We start from the raw sequence: 21,416 nt of genomic DNA, 5'->3' as shown, positions 1-21,416 counted from the left end.
AGTGATGCAGATTTCAGATAGGAAATAACTTTGGGTGCTCATAAATAACACTCCACTGGAACCAAACGTGTATGCACATCTCATATAAGCCTCTGTTGTTATTTTTTTAATTGAAAAACAAAATAATACTTTATTACTGTTGGCTTTTAGGCCTACAGAAGTCATTTACCACAGCTGCTTACTGTGGGAGATTTAGTAACATATTTATGTTAATAGGAATTACGGATGAACACTGAAGAGCAAATATAACTTTAGGATCCAACATAGCTCACTATCTACAACCTTGCCCAATTAGATCAACATCCCTTTATTTAAATTACTCTATTTTGGTACCTTCCTGTCCAGTAATGAAGGCATGTGTATCTTCAATCCTGCCTGTGCCATAATAAGGGGATTTGAAAACAGTGGGACTGGAAGAAAACCCTGTATATCTTGGCTGAAAAAACTGATGTTCCTAGTCTGTTTTCCCAGAGTCTAAATTTTAAGCCTGTTGGTTTTGTGTATTCACACTGGTTTGTGTTGGATTTTTATTTCTGGAGACCTTGGGACCTGGTTTTCCCACTGGTTCCATGCTGGCAGATTTGACAGGCACTGAAAAAATTATGGGTGAAGGCAAAGTGTTCAGGTGAAATGGAGTTGGTAGGCAGCTGTTAACATTATCAAGTTGAGGTATCCTGAGTACAGTGCAGCTCTGAAGATTAAAATCTCACTGTGTTATATGAGCTCAGAATTAGCCTGTCAGTTTAGTGGCCATCGTTACTGTTAGATGTTATTGATTTGGTGATTTCATGGAAACAAAGTGCTGTGAGGGATGATGGGTGGGTCACCCTGCCCAGTCACAGGCACCTGTTGTTTTTGGAAAGCAAATATATTATTCTTAACATATTGAATGTTCTGCTCTCCAAATGTTACTTGATACTTCATAATTCCTTGAAGCTTTTTGCCCATTCATCATCCAGAATTGCAAGTGAAAACTGGGACACAGTTCAAGAAGTTGTCTCTACTAACATGCCTCCAAGTTCTCCTGAATCCATGAAGAGCATGGGGTACGCTCAGGCTGGGTCTGTAACCATGAATTACGCATGCCCATGCTGATCTGCGGGGCGGAGGCCAAGAGGTGGGGAAGGGCTCCTGTCTGTCCTGCTGAGACCTCTCAGCCTGCCAGGCAGGATGGCCATGTGCAGGCTCTGTGCTGGGAGCTGGTCCGGGGGGCCCCCCACCGCCAATGCCTTTGGGTAAAGCCAAGATACGTAGAGGATGAAGTAGGGTTTGCTCATCTCTGTTACAAGGTTGTTTGGAGAAGATATTCAGCCAGCTGAGGGGCTGCGTCACTGTGTAAAATTATGTGAGGAATTTCAAGTGCTGGCAGGACACCTGGAGTTTTATAGGAAGGAACTTTTCTGTTATAAAAATTACCAAAAAAGAAGTGAAGATTTTGCTTTTGGCAGCATGCTATTTGTATACATGATGGTATTCTCTCAGACAACCATTTTATATTAAACTAAATGAATACTTTTTTAGCTTGCGTTTTCAACCACTGTGCAAGAAGAGGGTGGGTTTTTTTGATCATCTCCATGGTTTTGGCTGCAGAATAACATATGTTGTATAATCAGTGCAATAGGTACTGAAGAAGCCTGTAACTGTAATCAAACTGAAAGTCTTCTATAACATGAAAGATTTTGCCATCTGCCACTTTAATATTATACAAGTGGATTATCTTCCTCTTATGAAAACTATATATTAAATCTAAAACGGCCAGACAAAATAAATTACAGTTTAAGAAGTGGTGGAAAGTAGCACAGTTAAAATTGAATTTGGGGAGTAGTTGATGGATGCCATGAAATCCTTTCTAAAGAGGTTTCTGGGAGACTGAAAGAAGGGCGAGAGTCTTAACTAAAATGTGTGTAATAATTTTTGAATTTGGCTTATTATAAAAACAACAACAAAAAAAGCTGAGACTCCAATGCTTATATCTCCAGTGGAATGCACATACCCCTTTCTAGCTTACGTTAATCTGGTTTTGTGGAAGTGGAATATTAAAACACATCGTTGATGCTTCCGTCTGAGTCCTATTCTTTCCTTGCAAATGGGCTGAACATTGCAGCAATTTGTTTGTATTTACTGCCTTTTTCCTCACCCTTATCACCAGCTCTCAGATAGCTCGGGGAAGGAGAAAGCTTATCAAAACTTCAGGGCTGCACAGCTCTGAGAAAGCAGACAGCACGCTAAGACCCTGGCAGCTTGTTGCATTTGCATCCCTATGGGTTTTCTTTCTGTCTTAACCATTTTCAGTTTCTGTAACAAGCAATAAAAAGAACTGATGATTCAGTGTGGGATGCACAAGACTCACAGAAACTGGAATTGAGACATCTTGACTTCTTAGAAATTGACATTAAGCGCAGAAATACGAATTTTTAGAAAGGAGGAAAATACCTCTTAAATGAATTTACATAGAGATGATAGGAGATTGCAGCGGGCACATACTGAGCATTAAACATATTTAGCATCCTACTTTTTCTTACAGATAAGCTGTTCTCAATACTTTTTTTGCAAAGCTAAGCAGTGGCGCTGTATAGGTAATGATTATGGGCTATTCCAATGAATGCACTGAGATAACTTCATTTCTGTGAGTGGTGCCATTGACTACAATGGGACTGTTTCCACGTGTAAAGTTATCCTGGAGCATAAGTGTGGGTGAGATTGAATTGTGGGAAAGAGTGGATATATACTTTATACCTCTTGCAAAAAGGCTCTGGTAGACATTCTGTTCTGGAAGATCAGTTACGGATTGTTTTGAAAAGTGGGTGTGAAATCCACATATAATCCAGCACTGCAAAGCGAAAGTACTGGAAATGTAAATGAAGAACCAGTTGTTAAGGTAATGTGTTCTCTTACAGTTATGAAAATCTTTCATCTGAGGGTTTGGAAGCACTTAGTGCTTAAGTGAGTGTTACATATTGTTTTAGAAAGGTACTGTTAAGTATCGTCACATGGAGCAGTGAGGAGATTATGAATGGCTTGTCAAGGATCACGCGATAAAATAATGAGTATTTGCAATTCCTAATGCTCTCCTTAACGATGAGGAGTTATCTGTCCTAATGCTTAATATTGGCCATAGGCCACAGGTTGGTCTCTGGCCACAGCTGTTGTACAGAAACTTTGTTGGCCAGTTTTATCTTCTGTCTGGAAGAATGAGAAGGGTATGGCTATTCCTAGGAAATACAAGGCTGCATGGGAGAGAAAGGAGTTACTGCCTGTTAATAACTGGACTTTGGTCTTTGCAAAGAGAAGCTCTTCAGAAGATTTGTAATAGGACACTGTCTTGCTCTTTTCTGTGGTCGCTAACTTTTCTTCCCAAAATCAAGATACTCTTAGGCCTGGTCCGCACACTCTTTTTTGCACTGCTGGCAGTGCACATGAGCAGGATATTCTTTGCCCATCAGCTGTAACTGTGGGTGTGGACCCAGCCATACCAGCTAGCACAGTAGTACTTTCTATGTCAGTAGCTTACTCAGTTCTGTGGACACGAGTGAGAAACTTCCGTTGAAGCACTTTTACACTCCTGTAACCGAATTTTCCTTTGAAAGACCATACTGCATAATGTATGATCTTTCAGTTTTATAAACCAGTGGTGAAGATTTTAAAACCCTAATATAATGGTGAGAAGTTCCCAAGATGTGGGAAAATTTTAAGACGTTTATTGCTGTGATGGAGGTAGACAGTTTATTGCTGTTTCTTAATGAGAAACAAGTTGCCCAAAGACTATACTAAGCATGGTATAAAAACAATGGAGAACTAAAGGGAACCCACCTCTGCTGCTCCTAATGGATCACCTTTTCCTTACACTCTGCTCTAGGAGCTTGGACTGGAGTATTTTTGAGCCAGTCTCACTCTGCCCATGACCAGAAGGCTACAGGGAGTGGCTTTCACCCTATGTCCAAATCAGTGAGGGGAATGAAATCTGTGAAGAATCCCTCTGCCAAAAGAAAAAGCAGGAGTTATTTTTCCTTTAAAATCTGTGTGGGGCCAGTGTGGGGAGACATCAGATTGCAAACATATTTGTAAAGCCTCTCAGGCCTTGCCTAGAGAGGACTTTGTTGGGTTAGCCAAGTCAGCAAACCTTTGCATTGATGCACATTGCAGTTAACAAAAGATTTTTGCCTGGTTTAAATGCTGTCTGTCCCTGAACAAAATCCCCTGCAACAGCATACTGATTTTTTTTTTTATGCTTGGGCACTTGTGTCAGAGGCACATCTCTCTGAGGAATGGAGATCTTTCATGGAGGAGAACTTGTAGCTCTGATGGCAGGTCGTTAATGTGTGGACCTGGCTTCTGCAAGAGAGGGAAAGGAGACTCTCCAAAGAGCCGAGGCTGATGGTGCCCAGCCCGGCTGTCTGCCCACCCTGTGGGGCCGGCTCAGTCTGCAGGCTCCGAGTAATGCAAACAGCTATTTTTTGGTACTCTCCTCTAAGCAAAGCACTCAGAAATGGCCTGTCCCGCATGCCACTAGGTGGCACTTTAGGGACGTGGCAGTCGGTTTTATTCATTTTGCATAAGCTGCATCACCAGAGCTAGTTGGTTTGGGTTTTTTCTTTTTTTTTTTTTTTTTTTTTTTTTGTTTGTTTGTTTTTATTTTTTTATTAAATGTAACTATTTATTTATTTATTTTACCACTTGCCTGCTCCAGCCAGCCCCTGCCCCACTGGCTGCTGAGCTTTGCTGTCCTGGCGTCCAGGCAGTGGAGAGGAGCAGCCAGCTCCATGGCCCAACCTCAGCCAGTGGGTCCCACAGCCCCGCAACCGCAGCACAGCGGCTGCCACAGTTGTTAGGCTGACAGCCACATCCCAGCACTTGGATATCAAACTGTTGGAAATTTTGAAATCTTACCCTTCTTGGCATCAGAACGCCAATTTGTATTTGCTTCCACCAGAGAACAAAGTTTACCCTTTTTTTCCTTTATCAGTTCCCTTCAGTTTAAAACAGTGTTATCCTGCAATGAGACCATTTAAAAAAAAAAAAAAAGGGTGTGTGTGTGTGTGTATGTTTCTGCAAAAGTTTGGGGTTTAGATTTTCCCCCCTCCCCCTTTATCTTACAGTGATTTCAATTTTCTTCCTTATTTGCAATTGACATTGTACAGTACCAGTCTATTTAGTTACTTCTACACTGTTTGAACACATTGGTTCTTGAAAAGCTGCATTTTATCTATAGCTAAATAACATGCGGTTGGTCTCTTTTCTTTTTCATTCTGTGGAATAAGTTAATATATTCTTGCTTTTGATGCAGGGTTTAGTGTAGACTCCCAACGTGAGTGTGAGCACCAGAAACTGCCTGCCTGGCCAGGTTAGGGGGATATCTAGTGTTCCCTGTCCAAGAAAGGCCATTAAGAGCTGGCTCTTTTATACCTCTGTCATTGTTCTGTGTTGTGCAGCAAAGCTATACCATGAGGAGTTTATAGTAGACTGCATTTACTCTTGCTGTCCCTAAATGAATGATTTTGACAAAGTGATGTGGTTTGAGCCCAAATTTATTGTCTGGCTGTGTTGGGTATTTGAGCTTCGCTATCCCCAAATCATTCATGAAAGCCTCACGGACTTTGCCAGGCTACTGTCATCAGTGCTTAGAGCCTTCATTTTTTTCAAATACATAAAAAGTGGTTGTAGAAATCAGGGAGGTTATGGGCTATTCAGCTTGCTGATAAAGAAATGGTCTGTTGCATTAAATGGACTTCTAAAGGTCTTTGATTTTTGTAGACAGAAAAAAAGATTGTTTTTTCCACTTCACTCTCCTATTTGTACCAGAAATCTACAGTTACAGCACTTCAACTTGTGAAAAGCTTTCCACAATTCAAATGTTAGTATCTAACAGTTACTAAAATCCAAGTATTTCAGATGCTAATATTCAAATACTGGGAGACTACAGGGTGAGTTGTTTTGGGTTTTTTTTAACCATCAGATAACACTACAAATGTGGCACTTAGAAGAGAAGGGGAGAGAAATTTTGTCAGCTTGGGGAGGTGTGACTGGAGATCTGTGTGGAAGAGAAGGACCTGGGGGTTCTAACTGACAAGCAACTGAACATGAGCTGGCAGTGTGCCCAGGTGGCCAAGAAAGCCAACGGCATCCTGGCTTGTATTAGAAATAGTGTGACCAGCAGAAGTAGGGAGGTGATAGTCCCCCTGTACTCTGCACTGGTGAGGCCACACCTGGAGTATTGTGTCCAGTTTGGGGCACCTCAATACAAGAGGGATATCGAGGTGCTGGAGCGAGTGCAGAGGAGGGCAACGAAGCTGGTGAAGGGCCTGGTGAACAAATCCTGTGAGGAGTGATTGAAGGAGCTGGGACTGTTCAGTTTGAGGAAGAGAAGGCTGAGGGGAGACCTCATCACTCTCTACAGCTACCTGACAGGACATTGTAGAGAGGTTGGTGCTGGTCTCTTCTCATAGGTAATTAGCGATAGAACAAGAGGGAATGGCTTTAAACTGCAGCAGGGGAGGTTCAGACTGGACATTAGGAAAAAGAGTGGTCAGACAGTGGAATAGGCTGCCCAGGGAGGTGGTGGAGTCACCATCCCTGGATGTGTTTAAGGGTCGTTTAGATGAGATGCTGGGGGATATGGTGTAGGGGAGAACTTGTAGAGTAGGGCTGATGGTTGGACTCGATGATCCCAAGGTCTTTTCCAACCTGAATGGATTCTGTGATTCTGTGAAAATGCCTTTTCCTCCTCTCTGGAGGAATTTCATACGCATTTTAAAAAAAGATCCCGAATCTCCCTCCTCTGCACATGTTTGACACTGTACAGTTGGAGAACAGCAGTAACCTGGCAGAACCACGTTTCTCCTGCACCTTTCTGTACAGCTCTTATTGTGTATTTTTGGACAAAATGGAAGTGGTATGAAAAAGCCCCTCAATTTTAAAGGTATCAAATTCTGTGGTTTCTGTCGTTTTTGTTTAACTTATGGTTAAGCACTGGGAAACTTGCGACTGCTACAGAGCTTGATGGGCCTGTGTAGAAATGTCTTGGCAACAGTGAATTAGGTTCTTCAGTGTGCGACAGGTTATTGTTGTTACTGTTACTACTAAAATCCTGTCCCCTTAGAAGGTTGAGGTTTGCCTTAAACTTGGTTTTAAACACGAGCTTTCACCTGTGTAGCAATGAGCCTTTTTTGAGGAGGGAGCAGGATGGCGGGTTGCCTCTCCTGCCTGGGGGCTGTTGTCAGCGTGGCTCCAACTTGGCAGAAGTTGGGAAAGAGAAGAGGCCATCTGCCTCAGTGCCAAGTGCCCTCAGCCTCCCGCTCCTGCCTGCCTGCCCTGTCTTGGAGAGCCAGCCTTCTGGACGGAAAACAGCTGCACCGTGTTTATACCATGTTTATTCTGTGTTTGCTGCCACACGTCCCCAGGGACAGGCAGCTCCAGATCCTGGTACCTTCACCTGGCTGATGTGCCATGCCCTGTCCTGGTGAAGCAAATCAAAAGATGTGGGAAGGTTTCAGGAGAGCCAAAGCAAGGGATTAACCCTCTGTTTTAATTTGCTGTTTGGTCAGATATGCTGGGGGAACGGTGTTTTGTTTTGCGGAAGTGTAGACCTGTGTGTTGAATATTCAGCTTGATTTCTGTTTGAAACATGAGAAAGGAGGAGGGAAGATTTATTTGGCTGCTTCTATGACTTGTGTTTTCAGTAACTTTACTGGAATTTTTGGTATAATTCAGACTTTCTCACTCCAGCCTTGCAAACTTCAAAGACAGAGGCTTACTCCAATGAATTTTCATAGGTTTCAGGAGATATTAAGGTGACAGGGTGCATTTGAGAACTTTCTAGCTTTTATCCAGCCCCCTTAGTCTTTCTCTGAGAATTTAGTCCATAAGGGTAACTCTAGAAGAAATTCTGGGTACTAGGTCATTTACATCCAGAGACATGGTTCCTAATGTTTTGCCAAAAAACTTTTCTCTTGTTTTCCTAGCACAATAAAATGCAAGAAAAAGGTTTCATTAAAAATCTGCAAAAGACATATGTCATCTATTCAGCTGTCACCCTAGATCTCCTTTTCTCCAACTGCTGAATTGTTAAAGTAACTTTCTTTTATGCATAATGTTTCCTTTCATTGACTTTATTGTGTGTAACTGCTAGTCGTTTTCTGGGTGTAGCAATGACTGATTTGTTGTTGCAGACAGAGCAACCATCTGAGGTTGAATTACATCCTCAGATGAATAGACCCCCGTCGCAGGCAGAAGAAAACAGTTCAGCAAAAAAGGTGAGACCTGCACACGTTGTACCATTGTGGAGTGATTTGCCTTCAACAAATGTGGTTGTTTTACATTTTTAAAGCAATTAAACGGAGCGTTAGGGTTACGTTTTTACATGTTTACCTTCTCTGGAGGTCAAGACACTAGAGAGAACTAGGATTGCATGTGACATCAGCTCAGATAAATCATTAGGAAACTCTTAGTACATACACATTGATGCGCGTGCTTTAAGAGAGGCAGCTTGCCATTTGTTTCAAATCAATAGGGGCTTGTGGAGCCTTAGGGAAGACAAAAAAAAGACTTTGATTGTACTCGACCCCTGTCTCGCTGTATTTCTTCCAAATTGTGGTGCACTTCTTGCTTCCAGTTACTGAGGATTTGGTTTTGATGTAAACACACCGGTTTGCTAGAGGTCAGGATCAGCCACTAAGTATATATAGACTGGGAAAGATTTGCTCAAGATGTGCAGTTTCTAATATGTTTTTATATGAACATATCATTGGTATAAAGTAAGCACCAAAATTGCAGTGGCACTCTTCAAAGGGTCTCACTTAGGGGTGGAGTGGCCGTAGCAGTGGCTGTGAGCATTTTCCCACTCCTGGTCACTCTCCCACCACCTCCTTCCACCAGCCCCAGCCAGAACAGGTTTTGATAGGGGGAAAATGCATATACTACCCTCTCCAGCCCCTCCTGCAGCCAGGGAGCACCTGCAAGACCTTTGCTCAGCCCAACCAAGAACTGTTGGCAGGTGCTGTATGTAGTACATACCTTGTCCAGGGAGCACCATCACACTTCTTACCCTAACAGGGAGCACAGACAAATGTCCCGTGTTGTTTCCTATACATTATAGGGCTTTCTGGGCAGTGTCCTTGCTCCATTTGTGCTCACTGCATGCTAGTTCTAGCCCTGCTGCTTCCTTGCTCTGCTTTGCAGCCCTACTGGGGGAATTAAATCCTTGTGGTCCACCTACTTCATGCTTGCCCTCATCCCGCCCAGATCACTAAAATACAGAGAAGCCCCAGGTTGGGGGGTGTGGGAGGCAGGTTGCTGGCACAGTGCTGACCCACCTCCAAAGCCTGGTGCAGCAGCAGCCAGCCAAAGAGCTCCTGTGGAGGGATCTGTTTTTAGATATTGGGTCACTTTTTCCAGTATTTCATTTGAAATGGAAGAGGGATTTATGCTATGGATTTGGTTGGTTTTTGGCAGTTTAAGGTAGACTGGGATTGTGCATTTGGCATCCCACCAGTTTGTAGTTGTAGAAGGCATATGCAAGTTTGTCACTTGCTGTACGTTGTGTGTTTGCAGGGAGCTGTGCATATACATAGTATTTCCAATGACAATATTATTTGAGATCTGTGCAGTGCTGATGGGCTGACTTCCTGATCAAAAGATCTCACAATAGTTTTAGATAATTTTTTTTTCAGCAATGGCAGAACTGATTTTTAATGTTGAAACCCGTTGTTTCCTTATAATTCTAATTCCTCTTATAATCCCTCTAATACTAATTATTGGTCTTATGTTGGTTTCATTCTCTATCACTCATAGTAGTCTCTTCTGCTGAGTCAGGCTGTGTACTATACTGTTGGCTTTTTTTCTTATGATTGCTGTGTAATTAAATGCTTCCTCATTTAATTTTTTTCTTATTTTATTAGCGTTTAGCCAAAACATAGTAAGGAGGATAGTTTGGCCCAGTAAAATGTGCTCTGTGCAAGTGATAATCAAATTTGGTCTCTGGTCTTGACTGTGACACTAAATATATAACCTTTGTCATGTCACTTCATCTTTTTGAGTCTTAGCTTTCTCATTCATGAAATGGGGCAGTAATAGTTATATCCCTTGTAAAAGAGATCTAATAATAAAATACACTGAAAAGGATATATTTATATTTCAGATTTAAAACAGCTGTAAGGCATTAAAACTACTTCTCATCACAAAAGAAAGGATGTCTTAATTTAAGATAATAAAAGCACTTGTGTCTACTGAAGTCATAAAAATCCAAGACTCTTTGTTTTACCTACAAACCAGACTATTTCTTTGATGTAACTTATCAAGAGAAATGACTGGCCTTTTACACTTCCAACATGTTAATTTTGCATGGATAATTTTATACATTTGTCTTTCTAAGCTATTTTCAGTGCTACTTCATGTAAGAGAGGAAGGGAGAAGGGAGAGACTCCATGCCAGATGGGTGAGGTAGTAAGTTGGGATGCAAGTGATTGCTTATTGATTCTTACCAACTGAGCATAATTAAAAATAAATCTTGTTTTGTTTTTAATTCTTTCGGATCAACTTGGGGGCCAGTATATGTATTTATACCCCTCCCTCCTGCCCCCCCACCCCCCCCCACCCCCCAATGCACTCAGAGCTATACAGTCCAGATCTGAAGAGTCCATAATCCAGATGAAGACAAACCACCAGTATAATCATTTCATTCATTAAAGGGTTGCAGGAGTTACTGTTCCTTTTTGCAAAGTCAGAAACCTGAGAGACTATTACCAAATTTGAATCTGTAACTCTTTAAATTCTGAAATAGTAGGCCAGCTGTCAGCAATTTCTGTGTCACAGGTATTCCCCAACCTAATGATGGGACACATATGGCCTGACCTTAACGTTGCTGTGCTTCTCTCTTGCAGGAGGTTGTTCTTGCTCAGCCGCCCTCCAAACCTGCCCGCAGGAAGCTCCGGACAGAGGCACAGGGGCTGGAGACCCCCGAGCTTTCTCCCACTATAAATGTGACTTCTTCTCTGCCAGCAGTCAAGCCTCACCTCCCAGTCCAAAAGTAAAAACATGTACCAAGTGCACCAAACTGTACCATGAGATCTGATGTGGCAGGGTTTGCTCTTTGCATAATTTTGTGCTTAATAGTTCTGGTTTTAAGAATGCTTCACAAGGTACAGGTCTCTGAAATCTGCATCTGTCTTCTCAAATGCAGACTAAGTCTGTAGTGACTGTATAAGTTGGTAATATTTGATTGATAGCCTCTTCAGAGATGTTCTACCTCTGTATCTGGTAGACACCTCTGAAGAGCAAGCCTAGCTGTTCAACTAGCATCTCATAACGCAACTCCTTTTAGCTCTGTGGGTGTGTGTTTTTGCCTTTTTCTCATTCATGTGGACAGATATGACCAGATAAATGCCCAGGAAAATGCGTATAAAATGCTTGATGTTGGTTGTATCCTTGTGGTATTTCTTCATCGTTAGGCAGGTTGGAAATGAACTTGCCACTGGTATGAGCTGATCCATAGACCACTTGTGATAATCTGATAATTGCCAAACCCAGCATGTGTTGTTTGGTCACATAAATATAGCTGTTGAAGCTGTCAGCAACAAAGACTTGTAGGGATTTCACTATATATTCATTTAATAGCAGTGGAGAAGGGGCTGTACAAATGGTAAGTGAAGGCACTGGAAGCCCCTTTGGATCTATGTATCTCCCTCAACTGAAACTGTGCGAACATTATAGCTCTCCTTCACCCAAAGCCTTGCAAAGCTATCTGATACAGTCTGAAACAAAACCAAGCTGCCCAAATCAGTTGAGTGGTTCTTGGCAAACTGTTTATCGATAGACTGAAACTGTGCTGCATAATTGGAGATTAGAATAAGTAATAAGACTCCTAGGATGCCCTTAAAGTGCTATTTTGTGTTTTGCAAGTGCATATTCCATAGTGGTTCAAAGAAAGATAATAGCATTTGTTAGCATCTCAACTTAATCCTGTCTCGTCTATATCTTTCCTAAAATGTTTAAATGACCATGGAGGTATATCACCCTGTTTTTTATTCTTTCCTATCATTATTACTTTATAGCCTATGGAGAGTAGTTTGAAGCAAAATAGTGAAGCAGGAAACTGCCAGTTCACTGGAAGATAACAGCATAAAGACCCGTCTGTGCTGTTAAACAGATTCTGTTGCAAAGATCAGTGCCATCAGCTCTGTTAAGAGAAAAGAGCTGATGGGGACTGTGTACCACTATGGACCTTATTTAAATAGAGCATCCCTTTTACATCAGATTTGTCATTAAGGAGCTCTTGATGCCTCATGTAAAACTTTTAATCTATTTGGAAAAGGGTTTGTTCATTCAGACAGTATTTTCTGTATTTTCTTTTCTTTTTCCTGTTTTACCTCTGTTTCTTGGAATAGGTTGGTCCTTATGTACCTATGTGCATAACTGTAGTTTCCTCTAGATCAGTTACCACGGGCTATAGAGTAATAATAATAAGAGAGAAATCTTTTATATAAGCAGCAAAAAAGATGAGGAAAGTCCATAAACCATCTACCTGTTCCTGTTTGTGATGTCAGATGGTTTGGTGGAAATGACTGTTTTGAATGAAAGAAAGATTAATTTTTGAAGTAAAGAAACATCAGAATCATCAGTGCCCCCAAAAATCTGAGACAGTATTTTCATGCAGATGTTCTTTTTTTCCACATAGAATGATTTTTGTATTTTCTGTTAACCACTCCTGAATGTGTAAACTCTACAAGTATCTGAAAACAGCTATTGCAAAGATGCTGCAATAAGCACAGCTATGCAGGGATTATTCTCAAACTGAATCAGAATGCAGTGATTTTGCAATAATTGAGACAGACTAAAATGTTTCTGTCATTCAGGTTAACAAGTGTGGCCGTTTTACTTTCAAATAGTCTGATTCAGCCATCTCATTTCGGTGTTAACGTTTTTTTCTCTTAAATCTGTAGTTTGTACCTTGTCTTTGAAGTGTAGTCCAGTGTGTATGGAGTACAGGCGTGCAAAATGGATGGCTTGTCTTCTGGCATCAGCCACTGTTGAGGCTCCTAATTGAAATGTTTTGTCTTTATCTGTCTGGCAGACAGTCTTCCAAGCAGAAAAGGGCTATTCAGACCGCTATACGAAAAAACAAAGAAGCCAATGCTGTGCTTGCCAGGTTGAACAGTGAGCTCCAGCAGCAGCTGAAGGTAAGGAATGCATTGAAAATTGGTGACAAAGCTCCCTGTGGTCAATTACATGTCACCTCCAGCAGAGAATCTTGTTCATCCTCTCAGATGAGACCTACTGCGTTACTTCCTGCTTTCTGGACGGAATAGCTATACTGTGTGTGGGAATAGGATGAGGCTTTCTGGGAAAAGTTATAACCTGTGGGCCTACAGCTCCACTGTCAGTTAGAGTAAGCCTAAAGGGTGAACTTTGTCTTTCTGAAAAGTTTGATAATGTGATGGTGTCACCTAGTGCAGGAGAGCAACTCAAACATGGCTTTCTTGTCTTCTCATCAGTTGTGCAACGTAACTGTCTCCTGAAGTCAGGCATTTGGTATACATGGACTGGCAAGACCATGCTTTATGTGAACATCTAACACTGTTTTTTGATGTTTGCTCACTTGTCTTTTAGCATGTTCTCAAGGGGCTGCTTTCTTATAAATATCAGTTCTAGTTTTTCTGTTGCCTTAGTCCAAAGGTAGTACAGACTTTTCATCTGTTTTTCATCTGCTACAGCTTTTTCTTCCTTGCATATTATGAACACACTTGTCTGGAAGGGGAGGTGAACCCCCGGTTGCACTTTTTCTTCAGCGAAGGGGAAAGTTTGATTGCATGTTCAACTTTGTTTAACATAATTTCTTAACTGCTTCTCAAGGATCTCCTGAGAGAGATGTAGGGTGGATGCTCTGTACTGAAATCCTAGCAAAATAGAGGACAGCAGTTGAAATAAACACAGAGATGAAAGCTTTTACTGACAGCACATTGCCATCATGCCTTGACTCAGGTCTTATTTGCTTCCGTGCACTATCTTCAGCATGCTTAAACTCCCTGACCTTCACAAAGCAGGCCAATGCTGTTACCTGTATTTTACAGCAGTGTGAAGGAAGCTTGGAAAGACAGAGATTTGCCTAAGTTCACCCAAGGACAGAAAACTGAACTTGTCCTTCAAGTCATGTTGCTGCCTGGCAGCTTTCTGATGGAGCAAGGCTTTGCTGTTTTTATGGAGACCAGAAGACTTGACAGGTACCCCTCAGGCACAGCTTGCACCGAGGCACCAGGAGTGTTCAAGTGCACTCCTGTGCTGGGGCTCTGAGCCTGGAGTAAAGGGGTACCAAAAGGGGTACCAAAGCCTGGAGGAGTCATAGGTTAGCCTGGCTCCCACACTGGCCAGGGAGCCCTTTGGTGGGAGGTCAGTGAGAACCAGGTGCCCCTCAGTGCAGGGACAGCCTTGAGACCAGGAGAGGCTTTCCCAAAATTGCTGATCCTCAAAGCCTTCACAGTTAGTTTCCAACTGAGACTGTTGATCTTCCTGCCACAGCTGCCAAAGAGGTAGATTGCAAAGCTTGTGTCATCTTAGAAAGGCTAAGTCTTGTTCATTTCCAGAAAGAAAGTGGTTGATTGTATGAAGGAAAAATTCTCAAAAAGCAGTTTTGAGGGAAATGTGGTTTCAAAATAACCTGTTTTTCTTTGGTAAAAATGGCCAATTGTGGCCAGCTTTGCTGCATCCCAAGCTATTCCCCTGGCCAGTGGATGGCTGCTTCTCTCCATCACCCGAGCAAGTGATTGAGCCTCCGTATTGCCCTGCTGTAAGGAGGCAGCAGTAGACAGCTGCACAGGGTGTTCCTGTGGCATTGGTATGGTGTTTTGAAACTGCAAGGAGAGTAACTTAAACAGCAGAGCCCTGAGCCTCCTGTCAATGCCAGTGATTTGCCTGACTACTCTTCATGAGAGCAGGGTGGTGCATGCGAGCATCCCAAAAACTACAGCGCATCTCTCCCTGCTGCAGGAGGTTCACAAGGAACGAATTGCCTTGGAAACGCAGCTGGAACAGCTACGTCCTGTCACCGTCTTGTGACTTCCCACACCGCCATGCAGCAGCAAGAGTGGAGCAGGCATCCCAACAGCCTTGCAGGAAGAGGAGCGCAGTGCGGCTGAGCAGGGTTTCTGCCAAGGTGGTGGCAGCGGGGAGGACCGGCTTGTCAGGTCTCCCTTCACCCTGCTGCGTCCATTTGCCTTTGGAGATGAAGACGGTACAGAAAACAAATAACTGACTGCCAGATATTTCTGAGCGGGGGGGCGGGGGGGAGGGATGCTTCGCCTTCTTTCCTCCCTTTTCCCAGCCTAATGTGTAAATGCAGTTTATCACTGAAATGAATAACCTGAGAGTATTTTATTTATGTAAAGAATTCCTGATTTATATGCTTTCTGGCAGCACCTCCTGCCCTGATCATTAAGAGGTACAGCATTCCTGAATTCTTGCTTAAATTTAAAACTCATCCTTTGAGATGGACTTCTGGATGTTACTGATTCCTGTAGGATTGTATCATGGTAGAGTACCTGTGGGTTTCATGTACTACAGGAATAAAACTCCCTACACATAAAGAGTCTTTATCTGCAATCACGTTAGATAATTATTTTCTTAGTACTGTTTATTATGCAATCACGGATGTATTTTAATGTTAGAGAACTTGTATTTTATAAGTTCAAATCATATGAGAGAACAGTAAAAAATACTAAAATTTAATTATTTTGGAAATTAAAAAAAAAATCTGGTTTTTGAGCTGTAACTGTTTCCTATCACCAGTGTTTGATCACTTGCTTGCAACTGCCAGTGCCTCTGCATACTTTTAGCATGTTTGAAATCACTGGTTTATAGCTTTTTTTTCTTTCTTTTTTTTTTTTTTAAACCCAACAGTATGTTTCTAACAAGAGGTTAAAAATGCATCCAGGGCATTTTTGTAAAAGCTGTTCTATGTACATTTGTATTAGTCTGCTTTGCCGTCTTAATAGCTGCTGATTTGTTTTAAGGATGTGTACAAGAACTGTGTTTCCAAAAGAAGAAAGATAGCAAAAGTGCTATATATGAGCTTATAAAATGTGTGATGGAAATGATTGCCTTCTACAACAGGTTTTAGTTAAGGTTTCTTTGCACCTCACTGGAGATGCTACTGATTGGATGAAGCTGCTAATGCCCATTTATTTTCTAAATGAAGAAGCAAAGAAGCAAAGATTAATTTTTAAGCTGGGTCTGAGCCAACTGAATCCGCTGGGGATTTTTCCATGGATGCAGGTGGTCATTGACTTCAGTCTCAGTTCTTGCAATGGAAGCTGGCTAACTAATGTTACTTTATTTCTTTGGCCAGTTCTTTTGGATTGGGTGACTTCAGACATAATGTCAGCCTCCGTCCACAGATATGATATGTGCTTCGCTACAAGGGAATGTCATCTACCTGTTATCCATCTTAAACATGCCACTGCATGTATTTCATATCCTGTTCACTAAGCATACGTGTTTGCCTTGCAGAAACGGTGTAACAGGTTTTTACTGTTGTTGGTGTGATGCTTTCTCCCTGTAGCTATAGGATGGCCCTGGGGCTGAGAGGAAGGAGAAGCAGGTTTGAAGCAGCTGGGTAGCCTCCCTTCAGGGTGTGTCATGAAATGGCTGTGGTGTGGTATCAGAGGACATCAGAGCAGCCAAAAGTTTTGTTGAGAGATAAGAAAGACATCAACGGGAGTGTTTGAAGTGATGAGGAAACAGCCTAATTTTTGTGAAAGGTATATGGATGTGTGACATAGATCCAGAAGTCGAAGGTGAAAATAGGCGTTTGCAGAATTGTTACTGAATATCTATTTTTGTAACACATTGGTTTCAATTCAACTAAACATCACTGTGTCAACAAGCAACAACCATTTTGCTGGATTTGGGACTTCGTTTGTGTGACTGTTGCGTAGCTGGGGTCAGATGGTCATTCCTGGTCAGTGACAAAATGCGAGAACTGCAGACTTTCCGGGAAGTTGCAAAACAGATGCTGCCCTCTTGCTGGCAGTGGTACTGTTCAGAATTTATCATCATTTGTTTCATATGTTCATAACACTGAGTCATTCCTGAGATGTTAATGAGGTTAAGAGCTCACTGTTTGTTTGCTTTTTAGTAAGTTAATAAGCCCCTACTATTTGATAGGAAATAATCATATGGCATATTTGGTTTTTATTTTATAGATTTTTTTTTTTAAGGAAAGCTTTTTAATGATTACAAAGAAGTGTGCACATTGTATTTTTAAGGCAGTAGAGGACTTTTTCATGTTTGATAGGAGCTTCCTCTAGAATAATCCCCCATTTATTTCGCTTGGGTTATTCATGGAATAGATGTTGTTCTAAGGAAGAGTGGAGAAGGCTGTTTTATATGTCTTTTTCAAATGTCTTCCTTCTAATGTACAGGGCTTCTTTTCATTCACTGGAAGTGAGGATACTTGGTTAGCTAATAATGAAATATTTACTCAGTTGTTACTCTACCACAGGACTTAATAAATTAAAAATTTAACCATCCCTGCATTTATAGGGTTGCAGTCAAATGCCCCACTCAGCTTCAAGGCCTAGAGTGTAGGTTGATTTGTATTCTGTTTGATGAAGTGTTGGCTATGATGATGATATACTACTTCACAGAGAGAGTAAAGCAAAATATTCAAGGAGAAATGCTGTTGTGTTACACATACGATGTAATGTCTCAGTACTTAAGCATTCATGATAGCCCATGCAAAATGGAAAAAAATGTGTCTGGTTTTGGGAGGCTGTTAGCATTTTGAGAGGGAGAGGAGGAGGCATCATGAAGCTATAGACAATGCTTCTAGCCATTGCTGCATGCAGCCACGCTCATGGCTACTATTAACAGACTCTGGCTGGTCAACACATCTAAATCCAGTATCACAGATTTTCTCAAAAAATATTTTTCCGTTGGAAAAATGTGGGTACAGCAAAATCATAAGTTCTTGCAGAAGCCTTTGCTTTCTGAAACTTTGGGTGGGAGATGCTCCTCAACCCAAGACAGACCATCTGGTCAGAAAGGGAGACCTCACAGGCTGTTTGCTCAATGTTCAGGGCACTTTCTTGAGCTACAGGATAGCAATCAACTTTAAGCCTCTGACGTGCCTCACCCAGAACAACAACTGGAATCTGCCTGTCCTAGCTTATAGCCTGACCAAGGAGCGACAGCAGCTTTCCCTGTGTGAGGTCTCCCTCTCCTCAGTTCATGGTTTCTGTAGGTACTTATGCAGAGCAGAATATGCCAGCGAGAGAGGATAACTGGGAACAGGAGCTGGAGCATGGCTTCCTTGCATCTGAGAGGATGCGCTGACCATGAGCCTGGTGCCCCTTTTTAAGTCTTCAATTTCCTGCAGCTATTCTGGTTTGGACAATTAAATATTTTTGTCTGCAGGACAAGACTAGGCAGAGCAGATAAGGATCTTCCTCAGTGTGTGTGTAAGTGTGCACTCATGTCTTCCTTTTGATCATGCATTTCTTTATGTATCTGTTAATGTTCATATGGCCCAATACCTTTCTATGAAATGTGCATTTCAATACATGGTAGTTCAGTGGTGAAAAAAAGAAAAGTGCCCAGCTAAGTGTAATGACTGGTTGCCTTTGTAGATCAAGCCATTTTTGAGCCTTTAAATATAAATAATGACCTGGTAATTAAGCAAGGAAAACAGGTTCCATTTCCAAGGCATTCCTTTAAACAAACTGTCTGTGAACAAACATTAATCCTTAATGATCAATGTCCTTCTCCTAGTTATTAATTTTATACTAGGATGCAGTGGAAACATTGCCACCTCTTTCCAGACAGTTCTTTCTTCCAGAGAGTTTTGGTGACGTAGCAAAAATGTCAGTGATTAGATTACCAATAACAGCCCTGTTATTGGTAAGTCGATGAATATCCTTCTTAACTCAAAAGATGATCTCCAACCTGTTTTTACGTGCATGGCAGTAGTTTTGCTGCTGGGAATTCTGTATCCACACTGGGGAGAGGAACTTGTTCAACTGTCATCCAGATGGTCCCAACTTGACACTGCCAGGGGTAACTGGCATGGGATGGTGACAACTTGCACAGTAAAATGAGCCCAGAGGGCTGGTTGGGACTTGGAACACTTCACAGGAAGCATTTAGGATGGGCATGATGTGAAAATTGCCTTTTGGTGGTGTATAAGTTGCTAGCCAGGGAATGAGGGGTGTCCATTTTCCAGCACCATCAGCCGTTCGGCCTTCAGCACACATGGTCCTTGACAGGAAAATACACGGGGTTATAAAAGAAGAGAAGCCCTCACAAAGCCACATATTTTCTTGACTAAAGAGTAAAAGTATTTTTTCAGGAAAAAAATAATCTAAGTGATGTAGTACCTTTGAGAAGAGATGATGTATTTTGAAGCTTTTTCAGTTATCTTCATGATAATGTGCTATGAACATATGCATTATGTTTTACTCTGTTACTGATTTTTTGATATAAAAAATCATATTGCAAGCATTATCTTTGTTAATCTAAAAAAAATACCCTGAGGCTATTATATGTTTGATTTTTAACTTATAAAGTAGATAGCCAGATTTAAGCAATTTGTTTTCACAGCTGCAGACTGTCCACGTGGTAAGCTGCAAAATGTATAGTGTTCTATACTATGCCCATCTAATTTTGGAAAATGTATGTGATATGGAGCTGGGTGCTACATTAAAATAAAAGCGTCCAATAACTTCAGATTGCCTTGCTCTTGTGATTTATTTAGGATGTCGATTGTGCAGATCTGCCAGGAGAGCAGAAACTGTGACTCGTTGTGGAAAAAATACAGCGTCGAAATGGCTGACCTTCAACTATGAAAGATGAAATCACTTACACTGGGATTGCGTGTACGTGAGACAAAGACAGACTTAGTTAAAGTGAAATCATATTTCCTTAGGCTTCAGTTAAGTCAAAACTCCGTCTTTACTTTGTCAGGCCTTGCTTTGTCAGAATTTAGACTTCTTGCTGTGATTAAGCCTAAAGAGGTGCACCCTTTTCTAACCTGAATGGCACCACCACGAAGGAAAAGCTCTTCCAAGCCTCCAGCAGACCCTTGGTCAGAGGGTGCCCAAGAAGGAACAGCGAGAGGACTCTAGTTGTTCCCCCCAGAACTCCCATGCTCACTGTTTTCAGCCTCTCATCAACTGCAAGAGCTGAAATTAAACTGGGAAAAGGCAAACATTTGAATAGCTGGCCTTTGTGGCCAGGGAGCTGGAGTGGACAGTGTACTTCTGCTCTTTAACTAGTGTGATTTTTAAGAATTATGTCACAGCTATCCAAAGAGCAGGGCTTTAAAAGAGGAAATAATTAGTGATAGATTAATTCTTGCAGCATTAAGCCATGACAAGGGATGTTTTATTCGCCTAAAAGTATGTCTCTGGTGCACGTGAGGCACAAGGCCAACTCGTTAAAAACTTGTAAATATCCTGTTGGGAGCTATTCTGCATCGGCAGCAGGATGGATTTAGATCGCTCCTCCATTCTTAGTTTTTACAATTAGATGGTGCTCTGGGGTGCCTTCATGCAAATCTAGATTGGCTCTCCATATTTAAATTCACGTTCCAAATATTCTTTCTTAAAAATGAAAAGATGCATTTTCCTGCTGTAGAAAAACTTCTTAGTGGAAGTGGGAAAGAAAAGAAATAGGAGAAGCTTCAAAAGTCCTCTTTTATCCTTCTGCTGTTTTTAAGGTAACGCTGTTTCACAAGCATGCCTGCTTAGATGGGATGCTTCCATGGCTTCCGCAGCAAAGCAGACTAAAGGAAAATTAATGAACTAACAAAATCCCTGCGTATCCATAGCCCATAGCTGAGTTGGAGCTCTTTTACCTGGTGGTCTTATTGCTCCTCCTGTTTCACCTCCCTTGCCAGCCCTCGGGGTACTGTGTCTGCTCAAACAAATGTACCTTCAAGCAGAAGGCCTTGGGTATGTGAGGTCAGCTTGCACCAGGCTCTCGAGTTCCCAGTATTCCCTTGGCGCCCACCATTTTGGGCACATGTCTGGAAGCGGTGACATTAGCTGTGTCCCAGCTGTGTTATGCCAGTAGTCCCCCTGCTAAATGCTGAATCAGTATTCCTGGTTAAATCCTGAATTAGTTTATGTTTGTTGATTGTTACCTTAAATAGCACGAGGTAGGAAGAATGTCTTATCTGAGGATGTTTTGAGGATGCTTTATGCATCAGAAATGTGATGGGCTAGACAAGACCAAGGCTATATATTGCATCTAGTCTGTTTTTTGCAGGAGGGAGGGAGGAAGAGGGGGATTCTTTCCTTAGCTAGGCTGCTCCCATAAGAAATGTCATTTTTTTACTTCCCATCCTTGGTTCATGTAGGGAACCTACTCATCACTGCACTGTGGTCTTCAATGAAACATGGATAAACAGCTGGCAAATGCACAGGTAAGGTGTC

General features: G+C 41.8%; 1 protein-coding gene across 3 annotated transcripts in view; it reads left to right on the top strand.

Annotated features, from left to right (window-relative positions):
• REPS2 (RALBP1 associated Eps domain containing 2) overlaps positions 1-19,707 on the top strand; it is a 105,014-nt gene extending 85,307 nt beyond the window's left edge. For 2 of the 3 annotated variants that reach the window (XM_074814728.1, XM_074814727.1), the window contains exons 15-18: positions 8,166-8,249; positions 10,875-11,020; positions 13,064-13,169; positions 14,974-19,707. In XM_074814728.1, the coding sequence (XP_074670829.1) occupies positions 8,166-8,249; positions 10,875-11,020; positions 13,064-13,169; positions 14,974-15,042 (405 nt within the window). In that variant the 3' untranslated portion in view covers positions 15,043-19,707. The remainder of the gene's footprint in view (positions 1-8,165; positions 8,250-10,874; positions 11,021-13,063; positions 13,170-14,973) is intronic. The other variant, XM_074814729.1, reaches the window with a different exon arrangement.
• The last annotated feature ends 1,709 nt before the right edge of the window (positions 19,708-21,416 follow it).

The sequence above is a fragment of the Strix aluco genome, chromosome 2, assembly GCF_031877795.1.
Source record: "Strix aluco isolate bStrAlu1 chromosome 2, bStrAlu1.hap1, whole genome shotgun sequence".
Classification (NCBI taxonomy): domain Eukaryota; kingdom Metazoa; phylum Chordata; class Aves; order Strigiformes; family Strigidae; genus Strix; species Strix aluco.
This window is presented reverse-complemented; position numbering and strand designations above follow the sequence as displayed.